Source organism: Alligator mississippiensis, chromosome 2 (genome assembly GCF_030867095.1).
Source record: "Alligator mississippiensis isolate rAllMis1 chromosome 2, rAllMis1, whole genome shotgun sequence".
Lineage (NCBI taxonomy): Eukaryota > Metazoa > Chordata > Crocodylia > Alligatoridae > Alligator > Alligator mississippiensis.
The window spans coordinates 55,708,795-55,734,086 of NC_081825.1; the positions used below are offsets into that span (position 1 = coordinate 55,708,795).

General features: G+C 41.1%; 1 protein-coding gene across 1 annotated transcript in view; it reads right to left on the reverse strand.

Annotated features, from left to right (window-relative positions):
* The window catches only part of GABRA2 (gamma-aminobutyric acid type A receptor subunit alpha2), a 138,145-nt gene that overhangs the window by 34,564 nt on the left and 78,289 nt on the right, over positions 1-25,292 (reverse strand). The window contains exons 5-8 of the mRNA XM_014594996.3: positions 11,163-11,383; positions 7,407-7,489; positions 3,420-3,563; positions 2,772-2,924 (exon numbers count right to left, since the gene is read on the reverse strand). Coding sequence (XP_014450482.1) covers positions 2,772-2,924; positions 3,420-3,563; positions 7,407-7,489; positions 11,163-11,383 — 601 coding nt within the window. The remainder of the gene's footprint in view (positions 1-2,771; positions 2,925-3,419; positions 3,564-7,406; positions 7,490-11,162; positions 11,384-25,292) is intronic.

Here is a 25,292-nt window from a genome sequence, read left to right on the forward strand (position 1 = left end):
CAGTAACAGGCCTGCACTGCAGGGAAACCCAGGACAGGGGCAGGGTGCTGCGGTGGTCCCCGGCAAAGGGGGATAGCAGCGCGATAAGCCCGAGGGACAGGGTGCTGCGGTGGTCCCCGAGAAAAGGGGATAGCAGCACAGTGCCCAGAAAAGGGGGAAGCAGTGCGGTGGGCCTTAGAGACCGTAGGGCCTGACAGGAAGTCCCAGAGTGGACAAGAGTCCCAGTGAGGGACATTGTGTTAGAGAGAGCCCAGGAAGGGGCACTAATGTAGACACATACGGGGAAGGCCCAAGAGTGGGCTAGATTATAGAAGAAGGGCCCGGGAAGTGGGTGTGCAGACACACCAACATCTATTACATCTGCAAGGCTTGGGGCGTGGTATTAGGGGTGGTAGGAGCCACGCGTAGCCCATAAGGCTAGGGTGCCTGGGGAGCACCCATTACACCGGGAGACCACGGGAGTCCAGAAGGACTGCGGGGACAGAGGTCCCGAGTAGCCGTGCCCAGGGAGTCATAGGCAGCCTCCCAACCTTATATTTACCAGCAAGACGTGGTGGGCGAGAATAAGAGGGTGCCTTGGGCCGGCCTTGACATGGAGCGAGGGACCTTGAGGAGATCACGGCCCTCCTAGAGGACCCCGCCGTGACACACACAACAAATATAATGTCTACTGGAGGCCTTATAGACATATTGATGAATATAAACTTCTGTACTATGGTCAATGTATTAGAAAAATAATCAGTGCCATCAACTACAGTCCTGACCTTATCTGGGAATAGATCAAGATATTAAAGATTTAATATTTCAGGGCATAATTTTGATATGTTCACTCTGACATTCTCACCCAGTTCTACTGTACATGCATCAACACGAGTCATTTCTATTGACTAGCAATTTTCAAATCTGGAAAGTGTTTATGCTCAGTTATCCCACTCATATACATGAAATGTTTTAAAATGTTATCACATGTTAAAAATGAAGCAAGAATATAATACTTGTACAAAATAATTTTGTTGACACTAAATGCATAATAGAAGCACCTTACCAAACGAAGTAAGTTACAATGCTGAACTGAACAAATTGCTATACGTCAAATAACTCAGCTTGGAGGAACAATCAAATACTTTTCAAATATATCTGCTAGAAATAACATATTCAAGACTTATTTAATTATCAATGTTAAAACTTTCTGCATGAGAGATTCAGAAGTAAAACAAAAATACCATAACATTTGATCACAATTCACTAGAGGCAGTTTAGGTCAGCAACATTAAATTCATGTCATAGATGAAAGGGATTAAAGAGCCCAATTTTACAAACCTCCTCATTATCCCAGGTCCTTAATTTTAGCCTGTGATGCGAGAGTACATTAGGTAAGGATAGGAAAGAAGAAGAGTAGCAACTCCTCTCAAACATGAAATCAACTTTTTGAGTAATTTGGAGTTATTTTCTTTCACAATGAAGTATACTCAAACGTTTAATGCTGTACTAGGGCCAGTGAGATTTCATGAAGTTAACTGAAAGAAAATCCTCACTGAAGATTACTAGACAACTTTAAACTTTGAAAAAAAGCATAAGTAGAAATAGTTCTTGTTGCACTTTAAGTTACTGAACAGGGGTCATGAAAGAAATTCAGAAAACAGAGTCTGAATACTTAACAGAATCCAATACGATTCCCTTCTTTATATATTTAAATAACCATAATGTTTATAAGCATAATAAGCATAATTTTAATGTCTTATCTATATACACATAGATAGATATGAAATTAAAAGCTTTCAATTTTTCTGCATTTAAATGATCTTCATTGTAGTATATTCTTCCTCAAATAGATGCATGACATTCTCTTATTTTACAATAAATAAATAGCATGTATTATTAATGTTAAAGTTCAAAGTGTATATAAGAAACACAAAGAGCCCCTGCCTCACAGAGTTTAAAAACATTAAAACAAGCAAAAGGCAAGAGGAAAGAATAAAATAAACCACCAAAATTATTTTAGTGAATACCAGCAAATGTCAAATGTCATAAGTGGATCAATATCATTACACATAGGTAACCGAATACAAAGATTAGATAATGACAGGATTAAGGCTGATAGAGGGAAGTAGGGTACAGAAGAAGCACTAATAAATAGGGCCAGATAGGTAGACCTTGAAATTGTCAACAGACTACAGTCACATCTGCTTGCTGACTGCGTAAATATATATGGGGGAAAATCCTGGTCCCATACAGGGCACTGGCAAAACTCCCGTCGCCTTAAATGGGGCTAGGATTTGACCTTATTTTTCCTGATGTGGAACTTTTCCCCTTGTGGAACTTTATAGCATTAACTAGAGCAAGGGCTGACAACATTTTTGGGCAGAGTGCCATAAACACCCACAACCGCAATTTGTAAGATACTGGCATGCCAGGGGCAGATGGCAGAGTAGCTGTGAAGGGCCTAATCCTTACTGTGGCAGCGCAGCCCTGCTCCCTTCCCCACCGTCTGCCCTGAGGCTCACATTCCAAGCAAAATGCCTTTGCGTGCCACACTCTGGCACACGTGCCACACTCTGGCACCCATGCCAGGGGGTTGCCAACCCCTGAACTAGGGTTTTATGGAAGAGAGAATGAATGTTGTGTGCCATTCTTACTCGGTTTTGACTAGATATAACAGCACGTTGTCACTTTCTATAATGAAATTCAGAAAGGACTAAAGAGGCTTCTGCTGGAAATATTTTGCTATAGGAGTTGACTGAAACAAACTGTGTCTTTCTTAGTATACTTACCAAAGACTGTCCTTGCAGGTACAGACTCTCGGTTTAGCCAAAATGACACTTGGGAAAGAATGACTGTCATGATGCAGGGGAGGTAAGTTTGAATCACAAAATAACCGATTTTTCTCTTCAAGTGAAAATGAGCTGTCATTACTGTATATTCACCTAATATGTGAAACAGAAACAAAAAAATATTAAACAGAATGTTACTATCCACAGGCAATTCACTTTCCTTGCAATAAAAGGCAGCCTGGTCCATTTACTTGAAACAAATGTGGTACGGATATAGTTTGGAGAACTACTTTAGGTAGAAAAATCCTCCTGAATATAAATGAACTTTTGACTTTGCAACTGTGAACTGTATCGTACTCCCAAGTGAATTCTAGGAAAGTTTTGAAAACAGTTCAGTGAGAATTAACTGGGGTCAGTATCTATCTTGAGTTATATGTGTTACAATTACCTCAAAGCACTGTTTACCATGGGCCTCTATGCTGCCTTGGCAGATGTCAGTACCCACAGAAAGCCCTTCTGAAATTAATGGGGCTGAATGAAAATGCAGGATTCCACCCACATGCATGTAGGATCAAGGGTTAATAATCCATAGGAATAATCCCAAAATTTGTGATTTTCTCTCTCTCAACACCAATGCATGTTACTAACCTGTGCTTGATTTAACTGTCTCCTTTCCAATAGTTTGGCCTAAAAGATCATACTGATTCAGCCTAGAGCCATCTTCTGCCACCTGTACTGAATCAGATGCATTATAAGTCCAAATGTAGGTCACTTCTGAAGTTGTGTATGCATCTATGAGAAATATTGAAAAAATTATTTTGTCAGTAGTTAAAAAGAAAGTGTGTCCACAATTTGCAACTTCTGAACTTGTCTAAATAAAAGGAACTATCTTCAAAATACCATCATAGTATCCAAAGACTGACAGGACAAAATAGGGCTTGACCATGTAAAATTTTCTTATGAATACTGCAGTTATGAATTTATGCAAGTCCCACAGTATATGTGCATCACAATTTAGAATGCTCACTGATCAAAATAAATGGCATTATTGCTATTAATTTAGAAGCAACATATTGCTAAACCAGTCTCTAAATCATTATTAATGATTAGAGAATTTAGGAGAGAACATATTGCTTGAACCCTTAAATCTGAATTTAAATGGGCAAAAGTGGAAATAATATGTTACATGCAGATTGTATTTTTAGAGGATTTTTTTCTGTATGCCTGACATGTTCTTCAAATATTTTTTGATTAGCTGAAGTTCATATATGAATATGGGTGGGTAAGAGTTCTAACACTTTTACAGGGTTCCTTGCCCTGAAATCCATTGGCCTGTGTTTCTTTCTTAAAGTTCACTCCCTAAATTGGCATCTCTATGGCACAAGGGCATAGTGACACTATTGGGCTGCTTTCACAGTGCACTCCTGAGGAAAACAAAAGGGCAAATAAATATCTTGCCAAGGACTTCATTGGAAATCGACATTCTATTAGGAGTCTAATAGCTCTGGCAACATAAACTAAAAGGAGAAGCAAAGTAAAATTGTAGTTCAGACAGCATTCATGTATCTTCACCTATGAGGACATAGGAAAATGCTGAGAATTTTCAGCAAGCTTTCCTAGTCTAATACCCCATTAATCAAATGAAGCATGAAGTAAGAAGCCAGAACACTGATGGAAGAAATCATTTTCAGAGTCTGATGGACTATGACAGGTAAATTTTAAGTCTGATCCTGTGGCTGTAATGCAGGTGAAGAAAAAAAATGCACTCTCTTCTAAGTGGGAATCAGTCATTTTCAACTCAAGAAAGCTCCAGAGGCCCTAAAGGAGAGTTGTCATACAAATAGCCATACCCCCAATGACTGAAAATCTAACAAGAAGGTACTCTGTTGAGATTTTTTAATTTCTCTGCAGGACAGTGTGTTGTCATCTTCTTGGAAATGAGCTGCTGGAAAGTCCTTGCCTGAGAAATTCACATGGACAATCGCACAGATTCACACAGACAATCTTTACAAATACAATCTTGATCTAACCTTCTCATTTTGGGTTAGCTGATTAAGAAGGATGAAGAAAGGCAATTTTAGTGGGATAGGATCATAGAAATGTAGGGCTGAAAGGGATCTCACAAGATCATCTAGTCGAGCTCCCTGATCAAGGCAGGATTATCCCTGACTAAAACACCACAGCCAAGTGGTTGTCTAACCTGCCCTTGAACATTTCCAAGCATAGAGAATCCACAAATTCTCTAAGCAGCCTGTTCCAATGCTTGACCATCCTCATAGTCAGAAAATTCCTCCTAATCCCCAACCTAAATTTCCTCTGATGCACTTTGCTCCTAGTTCTGTCCCCTACAGCCACTGAGAAAAGTCCATCTCCATCCTCTCTGCAATCACCCTTCAGGTATTTGAAGACGATAATCAACACCCCCCCTCAGTCTTATCTTCTCCAGCCTTTCCTCATAAGTCTTGCCTCTAGGGCCCCTAATATTTTTTTGTTGCCCTGCACTGAACCTTTTTCAAATTGTCTACCTTTTTGAAGTGTGGGGTCCAAAACTGAATACAGTCCTTCAAGTGAGATCTTTCCAGTGCCAAATAGAGTGGAAGAACCACTTCCCTTGATTTGAAGGCAACAGCCCTGTTAATATAACCCAGTATGATGTTGTCTTTTTTGCAACAAAAGCACACCATAAGTTCATATTCAGCTTATGGTCCACTTTAACACCAGGTCCTACTCTGCAATATTACAGCCTGGGCAGTCATTCCCCAGTTTGTATTTGTGCATGGAGTTATTCCATTCCAAGTGCAGGGCTTTGCAATTTCAATTTAAAATTAAAAATACTGGATAAATCATAGGGTGAAAGATGACAATCTTTAACCCATCCGCATAGATATATTGGAGATATCCCCAGAAGTCATAAACAGTGAAATCTATTCCTGTGTTTCCTCATACACTCCTGGGGAAGAGGATATATCAGGAACATGGGCAGAATGCCCTGTGCTCTGAAAATGCCCAGGTGGTGATGAATAGTACCTCTAGTGATCCTGCTGCTAAAATGGTGTTAAACAGCACCCTGAAAATTCCTCTCTCTCCTGGGTCCAGCAGAGTGTGAACTACTTCTCAAGAAAGGCAGGATGTTTGCATTTACATGGAGTTGTTTCTTTGCCATACAGTCTGTGTCCACCTCTTTCTTAGCCCTGGGAAAGGGTATTTGATGCCCAAAAGCTTGTCCAACACATCTCCCCACTATCCAGTTGGTCCAGTAAAAGATAACATAAAAAACCTTGGCTTTCTTACATCTCCTGGACCAGGGGCACTCAACCTCCAGCCCATGGGCCAAATGCAGCCCATGGAGCCATAGGTATCTGGCCTGTGGGGCTCCCTATGGATTGGGAAATTTGGCAGCAGAGGAGCAGTGGTAATAAATACAGCCACCCTCCCCAGCTGCCAAATTCCTAAACCCCAAGCCCTGAACAGCAGGTTGGGGCTGGGTCACACCCCATCATACCCCGGTGGCTGGATAAGACAGTGCCATTCCCCTCCCCCAGGACAGATGGGGCTGGGCCATGCCCCCTTTCTCACATGGGGCTGGGTCAAGCCCCTTCCCTTCATGGGGCTGGGTTGGGGTTGGGCCGTGGTCCCTTTCCCCACATAAGGTTGGGCCACACCCCCTCTTCTCATGAGGCCCAGTCGCATCTGGGTCATGCATCCTGTCATGGGACCTGGCCATACCCAATATCCCCTGTGAGGCTGGGTTGGGCCTGGGAGACACACCTTTCCCTCACAGGGCTGGGCCATGCCCCCTCCCCTCCATGGGGACAGGTTGGAGTGGGGATGCCCCCTGCCCCCCTCTGCATGGCCAGATGGGACCCTGCTGCAACCATCCCATGCTGGATCCAGACCATCAGGCAGATCCAGCACACAGACAGCCTAAGTACTGCCCATCCTGCCAAAAAGGTTAAGTGGTACCACTGTCTTGGAACATCACAGCTACAACAACACTCTAACCCTACTATGAGGAAAATAAGCCCCCCCCCCCCACCAATTTCCTGGCTTCTAAAACTGGTAGGCCTGCTTTTGATCTCACTTACTACCAAAATCAAGATCAGGCCTCACCTGTGTAACAGCAAAATGTTCTAGTCAATGAAACTTTCTAATTCAAGATGTTATTTGATGATGTCTTCACTAATTAACAACAAAACAACAACAAGAGAAAATAAATACATTCAATACTAAGCTATGACAATTAGAAGCTTTAGAAACTTCATAGATATATTTTCTAGTATCTGTCTTTGTTAGAAGGCTTTAATTCACTCTTCATAAATACAACATATATATGTTTGTACCACTCATGTATTCCTTATTTCCCAATGTTATTGAAAAATACAGTTATAGCAATGTGAAAACAGAATAATGCAGAAGTGAATCAGATTCACAATAATCTTTGTTAAATGGAATCTAGGAAATTTTCAAATACATTATAAGAACACTAAAAGAAGAAAAAAGGAGAAAGAGAAGGAGAAGGAGAAATACATAATCTAGTAAAACCCTGGTATGCCATAAGCCTGGGGAATGCAGAGTGATGTTGAACAATATAAGATTCTCACTAGCCACAGGCTGTACTGCTAGCTATGTACTTACAGCTGCCAAATTTCAAAGGGCATGAATGAGCATCCATAGGAAAGTCCTCCAAGTGCATTGGACATTCAGCTTGGACTGTAAGCCTAAAAGGCAAAACACCACTATATATTTAAGTCAATTACAAGACCAGAAATTCAATTCCACAAAAGTGAACAGAGTTCATGCTGATTTAGAAGATGAAATTGCAGTGTTATGTTAAACTAATTAAAATTTAAATCAGCTCTTGCTTCTTTCCTTTTATGTGGTCCTTAAGAAGACACTGACTTATCACATCAAAAACTTAAAACAGCTGACCTCAAAACTATGAAGGAGGACATTTAAATGAAAATATAAATTATATAACTAAGTTGATCAGAACAGTCATTTCTTCAGAGATGCATGTTGGGCAACTATACACTTGTCAGAAAAGCATATAAGCACTGCTAATTTGCCTAAGGACTATGCTCCACAAAGGCTTTCAACATTTTTTTTGACATCTTAAATGGAAAGTGTGAAAAAATGTCTTCTTTAAAAAAACCAAGAAACAATGTAGCTCTTTATTATTTAGTTCATGTTGTTTCTTTTTTTTTTCTCAGATGTGTGGAAGGATACCGTAGCAGGACCAGGTCCCAAGGTTGGCCATGTTGCCTCCTAGTGGCCCAAGGGCTACTGCTCTGCACTAGCTCTAGGTACCCTCCCTTTTACGCTCACCTGCCACACCTTGATGTAATGGTTGACTTCTCAAAGGGAAGCTGCCCAAGAGTCCAAAAAATATGGCTTAGTCCTACCTTCACCAGTGGCTCAACTCCTGGACCCCACTAGCCCAAACCCAATCCTTTGCCAGATGGGCCCTCCTGGCCTGTACATACCCCATTATCTTATAGGCTATTCACAGCCTCTGACCTCTTCTACAGCCATGCCTATGCTTTGCAGGTTTTACTCAGTACTGTTCAGTCCCTTGTAGAGGATTCAGCCTCCCTTTTCTCTGCTTACAAGCTTTCAGCCCTGACCCACTGATTCAGGTCCAGCCCTCTTGGTTCTTGGCTTCAGACCTGTCAGTCATCAGTATCTCTGGGCTTCTGGCCCTGGTGTCTTGCTCTGGGCCCTTGACCCCAGAATTAGCTCTTCTTGGCTGCTGGGCCTTGGGCCCCTGGTCTCTGCCCTTCTCAGCTGATCTTGCCCACTCTGGGTTATGGGTCCATGACCCTAGTTCTTGCCCCTCTTGGGCTATGAGTTCATCCCTCTTTGGCTATGGGTCCCTGACCCTGGTTCTTGCCCCTTATGGGCACTTGTTTCACCCCTCTTGAGCTGCAGGATCCTGACCCTGTTCGCACCTTGCTCAGACACTGGACCCCTGGCCCTTTCTCTGTTACTCTCACTATTTAAGCCCCAACCCTGGCTGGGTCCAAGGTATTTATGTACCCTCAGGCACAGCTGGGACCTCAACCTTCCCAACAGCCCTAAACCCAAACTACCAGTATAAACTATACTATAAAGGTAAGCCCTCTGGCTCTAACTAAAACAAAAAGCATTCTGGCTATAACACAAAACAATCCCCTCACTGGGTGCCAACATAACCTCAACTCACTGACTGTACTTCTCCTGCTCCAGGCTACATCCCTCCATGCAAGCCCTCAGAGCCTTATTAGTAGCTCCAAGGCAGCTCAGCAGCCAGCCAGGCACTCCCCTACAGATTTCCTGGTTGAGAGCTCCTTCCCTAGTAGCTTGCAGGGCCAGACCACCACCCTGTTCCTTATGCACTGGCTTTATGCACTTCCTCAGCCTTGCCCTATCTGGTTATGAGCCCCTGCAGCTCCCCATAGGCATTCCCTTCCTATGTTTTATGACCTCCCTGTTTTCTCAGCTACGGCTTAGCTCATTAGCTTGAGTCCCTTGCTTCCAAGCTGCCTACCTGTCTGCCACTTATCTGTTTGCTGGCAGCTAGCTCATTAAATTAACTGGCCTCCCAGCTGCCAACCCTTCTAGTCAGCCTACTCTAGACTACAATCTCTTGACTGGCCACAGGTGTTCCCCTCTTCCTTAATACAGCTCCCTGCCTAGATGCAGGGATTCCTGGCTGCCTGCCCTCTCACAGCTATCTTCTATTCAAATGCAGTATTCTCTCCCCTTTAAGTGTTGAGAGCCTCAGGCTCCCTGTCACAGGTACCTTGTGCCCAAAAGTTAACCCAATCTCTCTCCCAGCTATACAGTTAGTCAAATAAAGGTTATCATAAAAAAATCCTTGCTTCTTACAGGTTACAGTTACAATACATATTACATTAACAGTACATACATTATCAGTAAATAATACATTAATACAGGGGTGGGCAAAATGTGGCCCACAGGCCGGATGCGACCTGCCAGTCCATACTATCTGGCCTATGGGGCCCCTAAAAAAAATTAGAAAATTAATATTTATCTGCCCTTGGCTGACTGTCATGTGGCCCTCGATGGCTTGCCAAAACTCAGTAAGTGGCCCTCCACCTGAAATAATTGCCCACCCTGCAAATAATAATAAATGCAGATAATACATTAATATGAATAATACATTAACAGTGAATACATCATACTCAGGAGGGAAAATGACCAAAAACATTTTAGAAACAACTTCTTTTGGATCTTTCAACTAGATAGGTTTTGATGAAGCAAAGAACTTCATGAATGGGCAAATTCTTAATACAGATTATATCTGGGTAGAGCAAGTTATAAAAAGTCAAAATACTACACAGTCATTGCAGACTATAAAATAAAATATAAGCTATATTAAAGCATGTGTCCTATATATTACAGATTTTTGATGGTGAAATATAATTTCACTTTCCCCAAAGTTCATAATTAGGAATGTACGCAGAAAAATTAAATAAACTGTATTCCAAGTTGAGACGTGCAATTGCAAATGTCAGTGCTATATTTCCTTGGGAGTTGTATGGTATATCAGGCTTCAGATACATTGACAAGGCTTGTGGGGAAGACTACACAGTTCCTGATTGCTTTATAGATAAAAATGCCTTACCAGAGATGGGAATTAAATTCTCTGTCACAATCAATACATTCCATTAAATATCTCAAAACAAAAAGAAAACAAAAAAACCCCAGTTTTCTGGAAATTTAGATACAATGTTTTTAATCAGTTGAGTAACATGAAGTATGAAACTGGAAAAAAGATCTCGTAGTAAGGCACTTTCTATTTACAAAGTATGTGCTTTTTTTACTATTTTTTTAACCATATTGATCATATTGATTTGTTTTAAATGTACATTTACATTTCTCCTGGAAACTGGTCAGACATAGTATGTAAAAATATAATTTTAAAATTCTACATAAAATATTTGCTATTACTTACAATAATAGTTCTACCTACAGTGTGGCTGGGCAGTAGTTTTAGAGTTAATTTTCCTCTGAAAAATCTAATTTTTTTTTTTTTTTTAATAAGGATGACTTTGTATGTGGCCAATAATCTAAGTAGTAAAGTACTGATCAACACACCTGTCAGTTGCACAAGACTTCTACAACTTTTACTTTGTATAGAAATAAGACTTCATGTGCCAGTTTGAATCACTGTATTACCTAGTCATAGGAGGTGGTAAAAGCTAATACTACCTAACGCATATACATGGCTCTTGAGTTGTAGCTCTAAGCACCTTAAAAAGGATTTCAGCATCATTTAGTTCATTATACAGCTAGGAAAAGCCAGGCTCAGGTAAAGGAATGGACTTGTTTGAAGTCACCTGCCAGAGAAATATATATTTGTGAACACAATTACGTGAAAGGTTGTACCTCATGGTATACAAGAGAGTTCCATCATCCTGGATTCGTAGCAATTTATTAGGCATTGTCATGTTATGAGCTACTGACTTCTTTCCATTATGAAAGAATGTATCTGGGGTCCAGATTTTGCTGGCCATTAAGTTGTTCAGTCGAAGTATGTTCATCGGGCCTTTAAACTTTAATCTTTCATCTTTCCATTTTTGACGGAAAAAGACATCTATAGTGTACTCCTATAATAAAAAGAAAAAAACCTATTATTTTTGACATTGCACAGTAAAATACTGGTTACATAAAATCTGTTAGCAGAGTATTTGAAAAGGAAGAATGGCCAACCACTATAATTATAGTATATTAAAATTAATGAAGAGGAACTTAGGAAAAGTATTTAGGGTCTTTATTTTGCTAAGAACACAGAGAGTAAATGCTCCTTAACAGTAATAAAGGTGAAGTCTTTGTATAGGTAAACTCTAATAATTAGATTACTTATTTCAAATAGAGTTTTTTTGTGCATTGAAAAGTTTTTATAAATACTTTTACATGTTACTGAGAAGAAAAAAAAATGAAAATAGGTACAGAACACAATAGAGTGTATTACTATAGCAAATGCACCTGTAGGAAGAAGCCACTATATCAGTAAAATTGAGAATGGCTGAGTTCTGAGCCAAGAACACAAGTTTGTTTTTTAGTTTTTTCCAAAGGGGGCAAGATAAATTAATTAATAACAATATAAAAAAAGATTAAAGAAAAAGGAAAAAAAAGGAAAAGGAAAAAGGGAAAGGAAAAAAGCAGTCCTAATGAGGCTGATGCATAAATTCAGCATTTATTAGTATACTTATATAGATACAGAACAATGAGCTACAGTTTCAATGATATCTGATGAACTAAACAGAAGATTGCTCAAATTGTTGTCTGTTTGTCCATTTGTAAGCAAAAGCTTACCTAGGCGACTAATCCTGGGAGGAAAATATGGGTAGAGGGAAAGCATTTTGAGGAGGGACAGATCAATAGGCTATATCCAGGTACACGATGCCATCCACAACATTCTGTTCATGTCTTTAGGATGTCTGGTTGGTTCTTACCGCTCTAGCCAATTAGGAAAATACTGAATACATATGGTCAGAATGCATTTAATCAACTACTTTAAAAATGTATGTGTAACCTGATTGTATATGGTTTGTAACCATCAGCAGTACACTAAAATAGGAATTCTGAGAGCATGATTTATGTTTAATATAATTTCAGATTGTACAGTTGCAACAGCACTTCTGAATAAGTTGTAGTTTTTTTGTACAACTGGAAAATGCTGTCAGTATATTCTAATAATCTGTTCCATAGTAATTACTTTACAAATAGTATATGCACATTGCCTTATATGCTTGAATGAAAACATACAAATTTCTTCTTGAAATCCAATTAATACAAAAAATGAACTTAAAGTAGATTCAGGTACTATTTGTGTTGGTATACATGAGAGATGGCAAAACCTCTGAAACCTTATAGCTACAAACCATGCATCATTTTCTTGTAGAGTGCCGCAGGACACAAAATTCTCAAGATGTGCATATCCCAGAGTCAGTGATCTGTCTACAGTAACCCAGCTGAAATAATTGTATGTCATTAAATTGTTTTCTCTCTCAAAACAGCTGCACAGAAATTGCCTGGAAGTTGCATATAACTCATGTGCTACAGCATGAAAGATACTGTTACCATATTTTCTTCTACGCCATATGCTCCCAAATGTGACTGTATCTTGTTTTTGGGAAGGAAGATTTTTTTTTTTCCAGAGTTATGTCTTCATAGAGAGGGGACAGAGCCTAATCTTCAGCTCACCAACCATCCTTTTCCTGTTTATCCAAAAGCTGAAATCCTAGCTGCTGCTGAAAACTGGATTCCGTTGGTGGCTTTATAATTTAAAAAAAGGCGAAAAACAATGCAAAAGGCTTTCTAGTAGGAGAAGAAACATCAAGAGTAGCTAAAAGACATCAAAATTGCAAAAAGAAGTCAGCTTGATCAGTGGAACTATAAAACTATTAAAAAAGAGAGCATCGTTGACACCTAAGGAATGTAGAACAATGAGCCATTAAGTCAAATTACGACCTCAGCAGCCTAAATAGAAAATCAGGCATCAGAGCAGGGTGCTTCTATTCTAGGCATAAAAATCATCTTCCCTGCAGAAGATATTCAATTTTGAAGGGCCAAGGGGGAAAAGGTACATGTGGTATGCAAGTACATATGGTATTGCCATAAATCCTGATGCAAACAGAAAACTTACACAGGCTTTGATTATACAAGTATTCCTACACAGATGGACTTGCATCTACACGGACTTTTAGTACTGCTCAAAGCAAATTGCAGTACCATTTATGCAACTATGAAGAAAAGGAACCAAACTGAAGAAACAAACTTCTCCTCCTGGATCTCATTTGTAAAATAAAAGTTAAATATTTTTTCAGACAGAATTCATGTTTTAATTTAATAGCAGTCCAGTACAGTTTGTTACAAATCCTTATAAGAAATTTAGCAAAAATCTATCACAGTTACTGAATCAATCAGCCTGGAGAATTTTTGGACCAATAGTTTCAGTATCAAAATTAAATTTACTTTTGCATAAATTGACAGAACCAGTACATTTCTATAGTTGGTAGAACTTCACTATACATACAAGCCTTACCTAAAAAAAATGAAGAATTAACAAACTCTCACACTGGACCTCACTGAAACTTAAAATTGATAAACAAACACTTGAAAAGCAACACACCCAACCAGAAATCCCAGTTCTTTTAAAATGAATGCTACTTTTGACATTTCCTTCAATAAGGCAAGGATTTCATTATGATAGACTGCATAGAAAATTAAGGCTTAGGAAGATACTGTGCCATGCACAGAAAAGTAAAACATTCCTACGGCTACATCCTTTATTAAAAGAAATCAAGCATTCTAATATAAACATGTATACACGCTGTGCTACATTGATGCTTTTGAAATGAGGACTTGACAGGACTCAACTAAGCTTAGGCACCAGAAAAAGAAGCTCTTTGAAGCTTCCGCGTGCAGTCATGCCAATGTCATTCTTAGCCTGTCCCAAATCAGTAAATATTACAATTTCAGCAGCCACATCTCAAATTTACTTTTTTCAAAGTGAAAAAATAAGAGATATGCATAGTCTAATGCGAAAGAGCCAGAAATCTGAATTGTAAAGTATTCCTTTATTTTCCTGAAATAGAAAAGGAGGAATAGAATACAGAGACATGAACAGACAAGAGAAATACTGAAGATCTGAAAATTAGCAAGGTCTTTTCTGGCAGGGGAAGGACATATAATATTCTGAGCCCATCACTCACAGTAACCCTACTCTCCATATAGATATTGATTAGCCGCCTCATTAAGTGGAACTAGAAAGAGAAACTCTCAACTACTTATGGTAATGTCCCTCCTTTTACTGAAAACGTTGGGCACACGGTTTATTAAAATGTGGACAACAAAGAGCCCTAGTATGCTAAAAGTGCATGCAAAATGTGGCTTGTGGAGCTCCATAATCCAGTCCTTGATGCTGCTCCTTTGACCCACACACTGTACCAGGCTTGCCTGGGATGCACACCGTATGCAGTGCTCACTGGAGCCAGGTCCTAGGCTGTGGTCCTTGTGGCACCCACTCAGACATGAGGGCAGGGGGGGTCTGTGCCTAATCCAGCCCCACAGGAACAGATAAGTTTGACACGCCTGCTTTAAAGTACATATATGAGATACTTGAAGCTGGAAAACCTGGACAACAGTTGTGCTATATTTTTCTCTTGCAAAATGCATAAAATGCATAATTTCCTTTTTCTTGGCCAATGCTTTTATCTAGCAGTGACTCCCTATTTCAGACTTTGAAGTGAATGCACTTTGTATAAATTCCTATGTTACAGTCTCTGACTTTACAAAACAACAGTCATCCCAAAAATTATGGTACTTGTTTTAAAGTTACACCATTAAAATATCATCTCTTCATGACTGCCCACATGGCAGCAAGATGTAGCATTTTCCCAATGTTACTATTATTTACATACCTCCTGCCTTGATAACAGAGAAAGGGATGTATAGATCTCAAATATTTAATGCAATGAAACAGTGAAGTGGGCAGCCTCTTTCTTTTCCATAATCAGTCCCTTGTTACTAGGGAACATGCCCATTCCAGTCAGCCAGGCAAGGATTAATTGTCTTGAATGTTTTGCTGTTGAAGTACCTCATGGCTAAAGATCTTTTTAGGAAATTCAGGCTGCCTAACACCCTCCTGTGATATACCAAGGGGGCTCAGAAATCTTATAAAATCAGAAAGGATAAAGGACAGGAACTGTGCACTGAAAGACATGAGAGGAATACATGAAATCTGGCTGGCTAGACATATCAAATAACTCAGAGAAAAGAATTGTCCTAAAAGCTTCCTGATGATTTCTGCATTTTGCCCTCTTCCAAACTGATAAGCTGTATTAAGTATTCAATAGAAAAAATGCAAGAGAAAATTGGTCCTTGAACTATACAGAAGAGGGATGAGAGATGAAATTTTCACAGACGGTTCAGAGCGAGACACCTAAATCCTACTGAATTCAAATGAAACTGAGCATTTTATTTCTACAGAAGTTGCTTTGGGAATCTATATGCACACAGTCTAAATACCCATTTTTAAGATATCCCATGTCTGCCACTGTAGCATTTCTAAGGGTCTGAGTTTACTTTACACCGTGTTTAGACAATTACATGCTTGTGCAAAATGGAAGTAAAACAGTTAACATCTGAATACCAGTATTTTGCTCAGATTTCACATAAATGGTAAATGTCTACAAAAGGGGCAAAACAGGAAAAATCAGAGCTTGATACATTCAGGTAAGTTAATTCGTAGCTAATTCTAACTTCTCTAAGGACAAACATCCTTTTCCCCCATCCATACCAGAAATCCCCACTGCACAGATTTACTGTGCCCACTATGGAATAGCATAGAGGTTAAGTCATATCTTAGTGACTGTATGTCATGGCAAACCTTCCCCACATTTAGTAACAAAAACAACAACAGAAAGACTATTAGCAATACCAGTGGTAGTATTAGTATTATTTGCAATTTTACTTAGCTCTTACATAACACTTTTCAAGCATGGTTCTCAACTTTTCCTAAAAAAGAAGTCAGTATCAGTGGAAAACTCAGACAAAAAAGGTATCTTGACAAAGACCATCCTGAAAATCAGTGGCAGAGACAGAAGAGAATGTAGGTCTCTTGAGTCTCAGAAGAGTGCTGAAGCCATTGGTTTACCCTATCACTGAGCCAATGTGTGTTCAATTTATGATCATATGTTCCAAGGATGACTACAGCTGGGAAAATGGAAAACTTACTACATTCACTTAAACCTAAGTTGACCCTGAATTTAAGACAACCCTCCCATAATTAGATTGTATATATGGAAAATTTATAAATACGTTATCATTTTCCAATGATAGAATCTAATTATTGGAGGGTTATCTTAAATTTGCCCCCTGTCCCACTGCCACAGCAGGGAAAATAGTGGCTGGGGTGGTCAGGTGGTCCCCTTCCCCTCTGTCTTCCCTATATCTTATCCCTGCAGCCTTCCTGATCCACTGGCACCCCCGACCCCCAGCTCCCAAAAACTTCTGTCCCTTCCTCCCCCTCCCCACAATCTCTCTGCCCCTTGCCCTCACTCCCTGAAGTCTTTGCCTGTTCCCCAGCTCTCCCCTTCTGTCCCCCTACTTACTGTCAGGCTCTGTTGCCCCCCAGAGTACAGCACGTGGAAGCTCAGTCCTTGGCAAGTTATGCAACGGTGTCATATTGTTGACTGGCTGGACAGGCAATGCAGCAGTGTCAGCACTGCTGATTGGCTGGGCAGGGGACAGTTTCCATGTGCTCCATCCCTGGGAGGCAACCTAGCCTAAGCCAGAACCAAGCTGTGTCTTTACAGAGGAGGATGGGGGGAGGGGAGGTGGAGGCTGCTGTGGCCCTGACCTAGTCTCAGGGCTAGAGTCAAAGTTGTAGCAGCTGCCTACCCCCCATCCCCACTTTGTATGTAAATCTAAGATGAGGGGCTTTCCACCATATGCCAACTGGGGGAAAAACTCATCTTAAATTAGAGTAAATATATTATCTTAGGAAAGTATTTCAATATTTTAATGGCTTTTGCATGATAAAAAAGCCATTTCCCCCTTTTAAATATAATTAATCACACTGTTTTCATTTCATGCCCCATTTCAAATTTCCCTCTTTCTCTGAGCTTGAGCTAAAGAAAAAAAAAGCAGTACACTAGCACCAGCCACTTCTTACCACCTTCCAGCAACCACTGTATAGACCACAGTGTGAAAAGTACTGCAACAAATCAAAGAGGCAATACTTCCTCTAAAAAGGTAAAATGCATAGCATGACGAGTAGGGATGGCCCGCAAAAGTGACATTCCTTGTGTCAAAGAAAACTTATCATCTACATTTGTTACATAAAGGAAAGAAATATTTGATCACCTATGTAAGGATGCAAATATGAAAATACAGCAGTCTGCAAGAAAAAAAAAATCAACATTTGCCAAAAGATACCACACAGCAACATAGTTATTTCCTACTTTAAACAGTGAAAAAAATGCAGATATACTCTCTAGAACATGGGGTGGACATTATTTCAGCTGGAGGGCCATTTAACAAGTTTTGCTGAGCTGTAGAGGGCTGCAAAGGTAGCTCCACCCCTTGACAGATGCCCTGCCCCCTAGGTCACCATCGTGGTACCAGAAGTCCTGCCCCTAACCCCTGACCTTTAGCATCAGAAGCCCCTCCCCTTGCTCCTAGAAGTAATCCTTTGGGGGGAGGGGGGAGGATTGCCATCTTGGAACCAGAAAAAAACCAAATTATGTACTAAAAATCAAGCATCTACTATAACATATTTCAATTTTTATAAAAAAAATTCTTTGCCCTGATTTGTGTGCTTTTGTACAGTAGTGTGCATAGAGGTGATTGCATAATAGCACAAAATGAAGTCTTACTCTTGTATATTGTGGGTGTAGTGTGGATAGGTGTTGGGGGTATGGGTGGGTGGGTATTGGGCTTGTGGGGGCTATGGGTGTGTGGAGTTGTGTGTATGTGGTGTATGGGGGAGGGTGTGAGTGTGTGTGTGGATGTGTGGGGGGTAGATGCGGGGGGGTGTTTATGTGGAATGTGGGGGAAGGGTGTAGGGGTGTGTGTGGATGGGTGTGTGGGGAGTGTATGTGGGGTGTGGGTAGGTGTGGTGTGTGTGGGTGGGTATGGGGTTTGTGGGGGGACTGTGGGGGTGTGTGTGGGGGGTGTGGGAAAAGTGCATGTGGGTGTGGATGTGGGTGTGGCATTTGTGGGGAAGGTGTGGGGGTGTGGGTGGGTATGGGGGACTCTGAGTATGCGTCTATCCATGTGGGGTGTGGGAAAGGGTGTGGGTGCATGTGTATACATGTGGGGGGGTTCGGGGGGCTGTGGGTGTATGTGGGGTGTAGAGGATGGTGCGGGGCAGGGTGCAGATGTGTGTGTGAAGTTTGTGGGGGGTGTGGGTAAGTGTGGGGTGTGGGTGAGTATGGGGTTTGTGGGCAGATGTGGGTGTGCATGTGGGGGAGGGTATGGGTATGTGTGGATGCATGGGGAATATGGGGGTATTGGTGTGGGGTGCGTGTGGGGGGTGGGGTTACGTGGGGTGTCTTTGCCCCCGCTTTACACATTGTGTACAACCCCTGCCATCAGTAGCAGGCAGCAGGCCCTCAGGGCACTTATGGCCCATGGCAAGTGGAGTCCCTAAGCAGTGTGCAGTCCTGGCACACCCCAGGACTGCATGCAGCTGGGCCGCCAGGTCCATCTTGTAGGGCTCCCCCCAGAGCCACAGGTCAGGTGAAAAACTTTGGAATTGCATGTGAGCCCTGGGAAGCCCTGCACAATGGAGCCAGGCAGACCCAGTGCCCCTGCCAGCTAGGGCTCCATGCCCATGTTGATACATCCTGGGTCCCCACTGGCCATGGCCTCAGGGCACTGGCGCAGGCCCGGTGCTCCTGCCCAGCTGCTGCTCCCTCCCACCCACTCGTTACCACTTCCCCCGCCCTCCCCCACTTGCCACCATCACTTCCTGCCCACCGCTGCTCCATGCCCACCACTGCTCCCCCCCTGCCCACAACTGCCACCACTCCTCCCCCGACCTGCCTGCAACCACTGCTGCCACTTCCCTACCTGTGAGGTCAGAGTCAGGGCCATCCCATGGGTAAAGGTGGGAGGAAAGTGTGCACTGCCCCTGTGGGAGTGATCAGGGCTTGGCTCCAGACATGCACAGTAGGGGCAGCCCAGGGCCTGGCTGGACACAGTGAATTGGTAGGCACCTGTCCATGGGCCAGATGAAATCGCTTGGTGGGCCCTATTTTGCCAACCCCTGCTCTAGAAAGATCCTTAAGTTGAATTCATAACACACATTTTATAGTACTATTCTACAGTACTAGCCAAAATACTATCCAGCATAGTACCTTCATTAAATATTATAGAGAAATTCTTTGCTTATTCCATGCTGAGTGGTATTTGAGATGGTGGCTTCACAGATGAAATCTAATACAGTATATTTAAATGCACTGAATTAACTATCAAGTTTGTATCATGCTAATCCCCTGGGACAGAAAACATGATAACATGGGCCTGGTCTACTTGATCAGGGTGTTTATACATGCGCTCTAACAGTCACAGCATGGAACAGATTTCACCACACCTGACTCATATGGATACAGAATGCTTGAGGTTTGTATAGGTGCAGAGGTCATATTAGTTTGTACAGTGATTGTATAGGTAGGCTGGTAGCTGGTGATATACTAATGACAAGCCTTGCTTATATAGAAGCAAACACTGAATCAATTTTTGCCTTCCCCAAAGCCTTTCTTCTTCTTGTCTTTACAAAGAATCTTTGACTCTTGGCAAAGAACATGCAGGGCAAGTAATGGGAGCTCAAATATTTCCTGCTGGTCTTTACGGGATTTGCAGTAACCCTACAAAATCATTCAGTGGAGGTGGTGGAAATACTGAAGTATTGTGTTTCTCAACATTTTTGCTTGTAACGCGTACAAGACTATTGTAATATCAGTTTTATATGTACATAAAATTAATGTTGTCTAACCCTGGAAAAGCCTGGGGAAAAGTTGCTAGAGGAGCCCTGTAAAATTCTAACTTCAGTGTTAAGAAAAATCCCTCTCACAGCAAAGTTTGTGATCTGAAACTCCATGGCTTTTCTAGATCAGTTAACTGAACTTTCTCTTAAAGTTTCAATGAAAAATTTGCAATTGACCCAACTGCTTGTCAAAAAACATGCTAAGGTAAACCACTAGGGCAGGGGTTCTCAATCCCCATGCCATGGCGGGTTGGCTGCTGGTCCACAGCATGGTCAACTGCCGAACCGGAAGCGGCCGCGGACCGCCAAACCATGGCCCCCCAGATCCAGGCAGAGAGGCCACAGGGTGGGATATCCTTACCTGTCTTCCAGCCAGAAATTCTGGCCACGGTTGGCCGTGACTGCTAGGCCGTGGTTTGCTGGGCCACAGACACTTCCGGGCCACGGTTTGTTGTGCTATGGCATAAATACTTTGGGAACCCCTGCACTAGGGAATTTGTATCCATCTTTTTAATATGAAAATTAATTTCTGCTTGGTACATGACCTTTAACAACATAGAATGGAATAGTGCTCTATGGAAACAGCAGTGCATCCTGCAGTTGAAGGAGCCATTCCAGTCCAATCCATTCTATTCCTTCCTCTGATTTTGTCAAAATCAGTCTTTTGCTCTGAAAATTCAAAGGCCTAAAATATTTGAAAAAATCTTTAAAATCACCTATTCAACCAGTGTGGATGAAATGCAGTCTTATATCCAGATCCATTTATGAATGAGGCCCTCAGAACATGGTTCTCTCTCTTTCAATAAAGGAGGATTCAGATCTTTCTGAATCAAAACCATCCCTTCCTTTCTTCAGACTCCTGGAAGATAAACTGTGCATAGAAGATAAGCATAAGGCAGGAATGGTCTTTGAGGGGTGCAGACAAGAGAAAGAGGGATGAATTCCTCTGACATCACAGTTTCCTTGGAAAAGATACTATCTCCTGGGAACATACTACCTTACTTACAGTATCAACTTCAGCACTGTAACACTGACAGGTCCAAATATTTCTGTCCCAACTTTGGCACTTAGACAGGTCCAGAGAAACCCCTACAAGCAAAACTCATATGTTTTCATGGTGCCAGGAACTGGACTGGGGAAGAGAGACATCACTATGAGCCAGTCAGTGTGATTAGCAAAGGTCTTTGAGTAAGTCTGAACCTCGCCTATTCAGAGGATAGACTGAGTTTGGTTTGCAACCTATTACTGAAGGGAAGCACCACTCCTTCTTCCAAACAGAAAAGGGGAGGAGCTATCTGAAGAGTCCCTCTAGACAGTTCTTCCTCAAGATGTATTGGTTAAGATAATGATCCAGGCCTCACATGTTAAGGAAATGTGGCAATACATTCGCTGTATCGCTGAAATATTTTGGCTAGGGAAAGTAATAGCCAACTAGGTGGCTACTAAATAGTCAAAGAAAGTAAATATACTGATATTTTTTATGAAGGTAAAAAATAATAGCCCTGGAAATAACTATGCTGTAGACGTTAATTTCATTATTAAAATAATGAAACAACATATCCATTATTTTATTGTAAATAAAACAACATCAATATATATAGCATAACCCAAATTATTCATTGATTTACATCTTGTATATCCCTTTAAACTGGAAGAACCACAAATCAGAGTTTATTTTTTCTATTAAAAAAAACTCATCTAAAATACACAATGGAAGAGAGCTATCTGGGAAATAAAAATGTCAATAAAAAATCTAGCAGCCAGTCCACCCACTTTCACAGGAGAGCTACTTTAGCTTTGTTGTCAGGTAGACTAAGTGGCACCAGTATGGCTAATTCTGAAACAAAATAATTCAGAAAAGCTTATTAAAAGTTTCATTTCATATTGATTACTCACTACACTTTTGCAGCAGCAAACTGGTTAGGTGTCTCTAATTCTGCAAAGAACTGCTAATGCTTGATTGTTTTATTAATAAAATCTACATACGGGTCAGTAGGGCACATTAATAAGTTAATACATAGCCAATTTAAACAATATACTGAACAACTGAATGTAAGAATACTGTTTCTTTTGCACCTTTATGGATGGTCAAATATTATATAATAATAACAACCAAGACTTAAGAAATGAATGGTCAAAACAAAACAAAAAATATTTTTCTAATGCAAAAAAATACTCTTCAAAATTTAACACAAAAATATTAGGAAGTTTCTGTGCTAATACTCTGACTAAACTTACCCCACACACTTATTCAGCTCCCACCATCTACACACATTTAGCATCTTACTCTGCATGTAATCCCTCTGACAGGCAAGAAAAAGAAAATACTCCAATTAGCTCTTTTCTACAGGTTTTACAATCTGACTGTATTTTTTTGCACAAAACAGCTATTGCTTAGGAGTGAAAATTAATATAATGTCCCTTTTAATATTTATAGCCTCTTTCCTTGAGAAGACAATACTTCTTCCTGCTTAAGAAGCACTGTATGCCTGAACAGAAGGGAAGCTTTGTCAGAAAATAATTCTGAGAAGTGGTAAAAAAACACCTTAATCAATAAAGTGAGAAACATATGCAATAAAAATGAAATGTCCTTTATATTTACAAGTAAAACATATTAGTTCTGATAAGAGTATATAGAAAGGAAGCCAGCCTTAAGTGTTTGAATGTTTATCCTTCACTTTTTGTCATTTTCTCAGCCATGTTCCATCCAAAGTTTGATTATGTTCTACCTCAGATTTTTTTAAATGTTAAAATGAAGATTTTAACTTAATTACAGATCCTGTAATTAGCTCCTTTAATTACAATTTAGCCTTATAGCTTTCCATAGACAATTATGGTAATTAATGATTCAGAGACACTCTTTTGTTTTTCAGTTCCTCTGTATTTTTTTTCTTTTTTTAATATGCAGCTTTTCTCTCTCAGGCTACTGTCACAATAAATTTACAGGACTGACCTACTTGGAGGCCTTTAGGGCTTTATATCACAAAGCTGAACTTAGCATTCCATAGCAATAACACCACAACAGCTGAAACTTTAAAAGTACAATCTGTTTTATACTACACTCTGGGTTTTCTTCCTTAGTTGCAGCTAAAATAAAGTTAAAAAACAACTCCCTCATATCACCATATCCTTTGACCTTTGACTCTAAACTCTGGAGCAAATATACTTTCACATTTTGTAAAGTGAGAACAAGTAGATCTGGATTTCAGACACTGAAGTACCAGTCTATTGGTTGAGATACTTCTAAAATTTGTCATAGTATGCTTCTCATGTTTTGTCTAAAAATACAGTCAATTAAATTTAAGGCAGATTTGGGATTGTATTCTACAAGTTTAGATGGAAATACATAATATTATTTATGAGAAAGCATATAAGATCTTGAGTTTAGGTACATCACGCAAAAGAAACAAACTTAAAACTAGTATTGCCCTTAACATACTCATGAGAACTGCAACGAGAGGCAGCCAGTAGGTTTTGTGCCCTGGGCCAACAAGGAACAGCTGTTGCTCCAGGGAAGGTGTCAGCACAGCAGCTGCCAAGTATATGAACCCCCTCACACATTCATCACCATCATTGCTTCTTGTCCCAAGCAGTGACGTGAAACACTGATTTTGGCAGTGAGAAAAAAGGCTGCAGGGATACGAAAAGGACTCGACATACAGTGGCATTAATAGCCTGACTACTGCCTACACCAACACCTCTCCTGACACCAGTGACATCTCCCATGTAGAGTAAGAGGCAAGGGAGACTGACAAGGGGACTTCTGCTCCTGCTCCCCAGGCCAGAGCCTTAAGCCCCACTGCCACCACTCCAATGCCCCTCTCCTCCTTATGCAGGACTCAGACCCCATGTCCCACATGGCCACCCACTACTGGTTATAACTCCATTAAAGACCATTTTTATAACCAAATCTTATGTTTTAAGGCTGTATTTGTTCATCTGTATGGGTCAGGAAGGAAGGAATCCCTTCTCCATCTATAATTTGATTCTGGGTGTTTTTCTTCTTTCACTGAAGCATCAGAGATTGGCTGTAACTAGAGAGGGGATATTGAGCAGAGTAGGCTCAGAGGCTAGTGACAGACATTACACTTAAACCAATTTAAGTGATCTGTCACAGGTTTAAACCAGTTTCTGAACAGACAGTGCACATAAACCAGTCTGAAAATGCCTGAAACCAGTTTGAATGTAGTATCAGACTTAACTGATTTGGCTCAAACTGGTTTATGTAATGTTTGCCCCAGACCACTTCCTGGTTTAACTTAAACCAGGGTACCCAGCATCCCAGATGCCAGGGCTCTTCTCTCTGCTGTCTGGCTGGACCTCCGGCAGAGACTTGTAAGCACAGAAGGGTATGCCTAGCTCCCCCCTGCCCCATTCCCCACTTCCCCAACCACTCAGTGCTCAAGCAGGGATTCCCCCCTCCTCTCTCCCACAGCATTGGCCATAGACAGCGTGTGGTATGCTAGCTAATGCTGAGAGGTGTCTGTGTAAGGCAGACAGGACAAAGGCACACAGTGAAGTGTCCATTTAGGGCTATTTGGAGCTAATCAACAGGTAGCTGGTAATGACCCTCTGACCCTTCCTTGGAAAAAGTTGTTTAAGAAGAGCTTGAACTAATGAGAGAGTTGGGTTTTTTTGCTGATGGGCTGATAAATACTGTATAACTCCCTGCTGTGTAACTCAGTGCTGGTTCTGTCACTGGTCAGAGGAGCAGCAAGGTATGGGGGGGGGGCAAGCACCCCCTAATCAGAGCATCCTGTAGGGGCCTAGCCACACACCCCCTCAGCTCAGCACTTGAAAGGGAAGGAAGGGCTGCTCTAGCACCCTCCGGCTTCTAACCTGAACCACTGTAGGCATGTGCCAGCATTTCCTCAGTCCGGAGGGGATGTCTGTACTGTTACAAACCAGTTCCGCCTAGCCAGGTCAGACTAACCTGCAAAGACTGAATCAATTCAGGCACAGGCTTTTTGAATGTCTGTCCCTAGCCAGAGACAGTACAAAGAATCTTCTGAGATGCC